At 39.2% G+C, this 7,563-nt stretch overlaps 1 protein-coding gene across 1 annotated transcript; it reads right to left on the minus strand.

The window, feature by feature from the left end:
• Window positions 1-1,804: 1,804 nt before the first annotated feature.
• Window positions 1,805-2,203, minus strand: LOC138363847 (uncharacterized). Its single transcript, XM_069323196.1, has one exon. It carries the CDS (start codon window positions 2,201-2,203, stop codon window positions 1,805-1,807), a length of 399 nt encoding a protein of 132 aa, XP_069179297.1.
• Window positions 2,204-7,563: the final 5,360 nt, after the last annotated feature.

A 7,563-nucleotide genomic window follows, 5' to 3' on the forward strand; every position in this document is an offset into this window, starting at 1 on the left:
CTGGTGGTGTTGGTCCTGGTGGTGGTGATGTTGGTTCTGGTGGTGTTGGTACTGGTGGTGGTGGTATTGGTGGTGGTGGTACTGGTGGTGTTGGTACTGGTGGTGTTGGTACTGGTGGTGGTACTGGTGGTGTTGTTACTGGTGGTGGTGGTACTGGTGATGTTGGTGATGGTGGTGGTGGTGGTGGTACTGGTGTTGTTGGTACTGGTGGAGTTGGTACTAGTGGTGGTGGTGTTGGTACTGGTCGTGGTGGTACTGGTGGTGTTGGTCCTGGTGGTGGTGATGTTGGTACTGGTGGTGTTGGTACTGGTGGTGGTACTGAGGGTGGTGGTACTATTGGTGGTGGTACTGGTGATGTTGGTTCTGGTGGTATGGGTACTGGTGGTGTTGGTACTGGTGGTTGTGGTGGTGGTGGTACTAGTTGGTACTGGTATTGGTGGATACCACCACCATCAAAGAACTTAGCTCATACACAATGAAATGAATAGCTTTATCATTTCATAAGAAAAAGAATCCAAAAATATATATTTAGGAAAACTTGGCTTATTAGGCAAATCGCGCTGGCAGAGTAGGCCGCGTACTCCGTTCTGGCTACTAGGTACCATATATATCTATATATATATATGGTACCTAGTAGCATACCATATATATATATATATATGGTACCATATATATATATATATATATATATATATATATATATATATATATATATATATATGTCGTACCTAGTAGCCAGAACGCACTTCTCAGCCTACTATGCAAGGCCCGATTTGCCTAATAAGCCAAGTTTTCATGAATTAATTGTTTTTCGGCAACCTAACCTAACTAACCTAACCTAACCTAACTTTTTAGGCTACCTAACCTAACCTAACCAATAAAGATAGGTTAGGTTAGGTTAGGTAGGGTTGGTTAGGTTCGGTCATATATGTACGTTAATTTTAACTCCAATAAAAAAAAATTTACCTCATACATAATGAAATGGATAGCTTTATCATTTCATAAGAAAAAAATTAGATAAAATATATTAATTCAGGAAAACTTGGCTTATTAGGCAAATCGGGCCTTGCTTAGTAGGCCGAAAAGTGCGTTCTGGCTACTAGGTACGACATATATATATATATATATATATGGTTTGTATATATATATATATATGGTTTGTATATATATATATATATATATGTCGTACCTAGTAGCCAGAACGCACTTTTCAGCCTACTATTCAAGGCCCGATTTGCCTATTAAGCCAATTTTTCCTGAATTAATATATTTTCTCTAATTTTTTTCTTTGAAATGATAAACCTACCCATTACATTATGTATGATGTCAATTTTTTTTATTGTAGTTAAAATTAACGTAGATATTTGACCGAACTTAACCAACCCTACCTAACCTAACCTAACCTAACCTAACCTATCTTTATAGGTTAGGTTGGGTTAGGTAGCCGAAAAAGTTAGGTTAGGTTAGGTAGGTTAGGTAGTCGAAAAAACATTAATTAATGTAAACTAGGCTTATTAGGCAAATCGGGCCTTGCATAGTAGGCTGAGAAATGCGTTCTGGCTACTAGGTACGACATATATATATATATATATATATATATATATATATATATATATATATATATATATATATATATATATATATATATATTATATTATATCCTTCAGTCTCGGGAGACTATGGAGTTGCGCCCTGGTTGTCAATCCTGGTGCAGCGTCTGGTGTGACTGATGAGGCCAATCCGAGAGTGGCTGTCCATCCCACACCGAGCACAAACGAAGTCCGATTCTGGTCTGTCTTCCTGGCTACCAGCTTTCATTCTGTCTCTTTGCCTCCGATTCCTTGGCAAGTGACTCCTCGAACTTGGAGAGACCTCTTTGAACAGACCGCCCCCAGGCTGAACGGTCTGCAGCCAGTGTTTTCCACATACCAAGATCGACGTCCATGGCTTTCAGGTCACTCTTGCATACGTCTTTGTACCGTAGCTGGGGCTTGCCTGTTGGACGCTTTTCCTGCATCAGCTCTCCGTACAGCAGATCCTTGGGGATCCTGCCGTCGCCCATTGGCACAACGTGCCGGAGCCAGCGCATTCGTCTCTGTTTCAGCATTTTGTACATTCTGGTGATTCTTGCTCTCCCCAAGACGTTGTTGTTTGTCACCTTGTCCTGCCAGGTGATGTCCAAGATGTGTCGAAGGCAGCGCATGTGGTAGGCATTCAGCTGTCTTTCCTGATGGCCACGGAATGTCCAAGACTCACTGCCATAAAAGAGAGTGCTCAGGACACAGGCTCTGTAAACCTGAATCTTTGTATACTCAGCCTATTGTTGGCCCACTCTCTCGTTGTAAGTCTGGACATGGTAGTAGATGCCTTACCGATGCGTTTGTTTAGCTCCGTATCAAGAGAGAGGGAGTCAGAGATTGTGGAGCCCAGGTACACGAAGTCGTGAACGACTTCCAGTTTGTTGATAAAATATAATATTGTACCTAATTGATATAATGCACTACTTGACCTACTATGCAATACCTGGTTTGCCTAATAGACCAGGTAGCAACCATACGACCACCACCACCAGTACCACCACTACCACCACCATTACAAACAACACCACTGTGAGAGTTTTAAGTGGTGGAATAAATGTAATTGGTATAAGGAATTGAGCTCGGATAATTTCTAAGAATTTTCTTTATTCTTTAACCTTTATTCCTGTCGTGATATTCAACTAGGTCGCCTGAGGAAGGACTTGCTTAGCTAACACACCAGTGTAGTAAACAGCTCATTCCTCACTTTGGGACCATGTATGAACAATTGACTAGGCGCGAGCAAACGCCGAGACCCCAATGAAAATTGAAATCCCCTCCACTTGGTCGTCGACCTTCGCCAATCTCCGAAGCGAATCTAACGAGTAGGTCCTGGGCTCTCACAACAATAATTTATTGTTGTGTGGTGCCGTATGTTTGGTCCAAAACTCAGAATCAGTCTCAATTTTATTAGTCGAGTGTGAAGAACACTTACAGGGCAATAATAATGTGTGGGGGTGTAACGAAAAGACAGTGTTAACCATAACAACTTAGTTTATTCAATTAAGAACTAACTACTACAACAAAACAAAAGAAATGTCAATGACGTTACTCGAAATCCTTCCTGTGACACTATCAATGACAGCTAGACACCAGCCCCTCGGACTGCATAATGAACTAACTCGAACATAAGCGTGACCACAGAGGAATCAACAAGAAACAAGAACTAACAGATCTATAATCACAATTACAACAAATGACACAGTGGGTTCTGAAACACGTCTCCAGTAACCTCCTAACTGTTCTACGCCTCAGTGCAGTCTACACCTGCAATGGCGGTTGCAATGCAATCAAATCGGTAGTTTTTCAATGACAATAATAACTAATGGGTTCACTGGCAACTCCAGCACCCTTCCTCAAATTAATCCTTACGTTAACACTCCGTCCCATGGACGATCAACAATCAATAACAATTGATTTACGTTAATAACAAGGTAACATTTACGTTAATTTAATAACTCTTACAACTGTCACTTGTAACGCGGAAATTACACAACACTCTACCCGTCGAGCATTCAGTGAGAAAATCCCATTAATCCCTGTACTACCAGACAGGTGATTAATCTCTTTACTAGTTACGTTAATTTACGTTAATCGGTTACTAATCACTCAGCGATGGTAAACTCTGATTTACAATGTCCAAAGTGCTAAGAGAACGGTAATCACTCGCGATTACCTTTAGAGTAATTAATTATTATCCTCAAGATCAATAATTAAACAATTAAATACGCAACCTTTCACACTGGCTCAGCAATTTACATTAAAGTATGAATTCCGTCTGAGCCTTCCATACTCAGACCAATTCAGGTGGCTAATAACGGTAATTAGGCACCACATTTACGTTATTCTAAAATGACGTTACTCCTCCCACGAGTCAATCAAGTGCCGGTACTTCCGGGCAGATAAATAACGACTTTACGTTCATGGAACAATGGAGCCTTCGTGTGAGTCGATCAAACAAGGATCGAGGTTAATTACTTTGACTTCCTGAAACACGTCAATTACCCGGCCCACTGACCCTTAATTACGACAGACAATACTCTAATTCTTAACTGGCTGATGGCTAGGCTCCTTGAGACTATTGTAGCTGCTTACAGGAAAGTAAATTAACCCAAACGTATTCTACGTTACTCAGATTGTCAAAGAACAAATTCTCTTAAAGCAATGGGCATTCCCTTGGTTACGTTATATTAATTACCTCGCAATCACTTCACTGAATACTGGACTTCGATGTCCTACCAGAATAACAGGAGAATATATGTGTACCCAAGTACTCGTCTACAGCCGAGTTCACCCACGACAGTGACAAATCACACTAACAAATCACAGAGATTTACGTTAAAATCCGGTTGCAATGACAATACTGCAGAATCTAGTAAAACAACATACAGGACATGAACCCTCTAGAACACTGCCCCACAATGACTTTACTGAACTGCAATCACATACGGTGATTGCTCAACACTAGCAACAATCACCATCAAATAACAACCCCCTTTGCAATAACACACACGGCAAGTACTCTAATTTCCAAATATTAGGATACTGCACACATTTACTTACTGCTGCAAATGACCCCAGTGCTCTCAATAACCCCTAGAACATAGCTCCACACATTGCAATCACCACAGTAAATAACACAATAACACTGGGCACCGTGACACTACGATTATATATATATATATATATATATATATATATATATATATATATATATATATATATATATATATATATATATATAATATATATATATATAATATATATATATATATATATAATATATATATATATATATATATATATATATATATTATATATATATATATATATATATAATATATATATATATAATATATATATATATATATATATATATATATATATATATATATTATATATATATATATATATATATATATATATTATATTATATATATATATATTATATATATATATATATATATATATATATATTATATATATATATATATATATATATATATATATATATATATATTATATATATATATATATATATATATATATATATATATATATATTATATATATATATATATATATATATATATATATTATATATATATATATATATATATATATATATATATATATATATATATATATATATATATATATATATATATATGTCGTACCTAGTAGCCAGAACGTACTTCTCAGCCTACTATGCAAGGCCCAATTTGCCTAATAAGCCAAATTTTCCTGAATTAATATATTTTCTCTAATTTTTTTCTTATGAAATGATAAAGCTACCCATTTCATTATGTATGAGGTCAATTATATTTTATTGTAGTTAAAATTAACGTAGATATATGACCGAACCTAACCAACCCTACCTAACCTAACCTAACCTATCTTTATAGGTTAGGTTGGGCTAGGTAACCGTAAAAGGTAGGTTAGGTTAGGTTAGGTAGGTTAGGTCGTCGAAAAAACATTAATTCATGAAAACTTGGCTTATTAGGCAAATTGCGCCTTGCATAGTAGGCTGAGAAGTGCGTTCTGGCTACTCGGTACGACATATATATATATATATTATACAAGGCGGAAAATGAAATCAAAGACAACAAAACGCAACTACTTCATGCTAAAAACGAATGGAGAAATAGCAACATCGACGAAAGTCTCCGTACCCGCATTGAACAACACCGCGACATCCTCACAGACCGACATCACCTCAGCACTGAAACAAGGATTATCAAGAAACTAACAACGTTATATGGAGGATCTATGGCAATTCCACGACCAAGAGATGGCTTCCTGAACCTTGCAGGAATTAACCTCACTGAGGACCAAATCACTCTCCTAAATCTGGGTATAAACTGTCACGTTATGTCCAGAACGAGTGAGATGGCCCGGAAAGTGGAGTTGGAAATCCTGTTGGACGATATATTCGACCTCGAGACACAAAAGAAGGTCACTACCAAAGATACCTTACAAGCAGAACTTATTGTAGAAGGAGGAGAGAATTGAGGCAATTACAGAAGCACCATACTGCCCCCCGAGCTCAAAGTGGCAGCTAAAAGCCTTCGTGAGAACAAGGAGATAGTTGTCAGGAGAGGCGACAAGTCGCCAAAATACGTCATTCTTAAAAAAGACGAATATCTGGCGAAAATGAACCTCATACTCTCTGACCAAACTAAATTCCAAAGGGTAACGAAGGACACTACAGCCGAATTAAAAGCAAAGGTCAACAAACTGATCGAAACTGTGAACGCCAAGAAATCCGGACTCCACCTGCCAAAGATTATTGGGGAATATAAACCTGGATATGCGTATGGAAATGTCAAGACACTCAAGTCTGGAAACCCACTTCGGCCAATCATTAGCCAGATACCCACACCCACGTACAGACTGGCGAAGCGACTCAACGGCCTGCTGACTCCTTATGTCCCTTGCGCCTTCAGCCTGAAGTCTCCAAAGGAATTTGTTGACTTACTGCGGGGCACACGGGCCACAGGGATAAGAGCCTCGTTGGACGTAGAATCACTGTTCACCAACGTACCTGTGGACGAGACAATCGGGATGATAGCCGACAGAGTGTATCGTGATCCAGCCTGTACTCCTCTTGACATACCAGAAAATATTCTAAGGAAACTGCTCCAAGCTTGTACTAAAGAGGCACCCTTCTTGAGCCCGGATGGGTACATGTATAAGCAAGTAGATGGGGTCGCCATGGGTTCTCCCCTAGGTGTCCTGTTTGCAAACTTCTACATGGGTACCATCGAGCGAAAAGTCTTAGTCGACATGAACTTGAAACCGGCCATATACTGCAGGTATGTTGACGACATTTTTACACAGGTATCTGATGTCAGACATCTGCAGGAGCTGAAGGAGGCGTTTGAGCAGAGTTCCGTGCTGCGTTTCACTTACGAGATGGAAAAGGATGGGAAGCTGCCCTTTCTAGATGTAACAGTCATGGAAAAGAGCGGAGGTTTCCACACTGCAGTCTACACTAAGGAAACGAACATAGGAATGTGCCTAAATGCCAACAGCGACTGCCCAGACAGGTACAAGAGGAGTGTTGTTAACGCATATGTCGACCATGCTCTCAGCCACAGCTCAGAATGGAAGCAAGTCGACGAAGAACTCTGTAGGGTAAGGCAGGTCCTAGTCAACAACGGCTTCTCCAATGGTTTCGTCGAAGACATCATAAGAAGGAAAGTGAAACGCCATGCAACCTCTGAAGACACAACTAACACAACACCTATACCACCTATTAGACTATTTTACAGGAACTTCTTTTCCACAGCTCATAAAACGGAGGAAAGGGTCCTGAAAGATATTGTTAATAGAAACGTTATCCCTACAGACAAAAATCAGAGGATACAACTGACGATTTACTATAAAACCAGAAAAACGGCCAGCCTACTCATGAGAAACTCTCCAGACACAAAGCAGAACGCTTTAAAAGAGACCAACGTCGTCTATGCCTTCAAATGCCCTCT

This window comes from Procambarus clarkii, chromosome 1 (genome assembly GCF_040958095.1).
Source record: "Procambarus clarkii isolate CNS0578487 chromosome 1, FALCON_Pclarkii_2.0, whole genome shotgun sequence".
Lineage (NCBI taxonomy): Eukaryota > Metazoa > Arthropoda > Malacostraca > Decapoda > Cambaridae > Procambarus > Procambarus clarkii.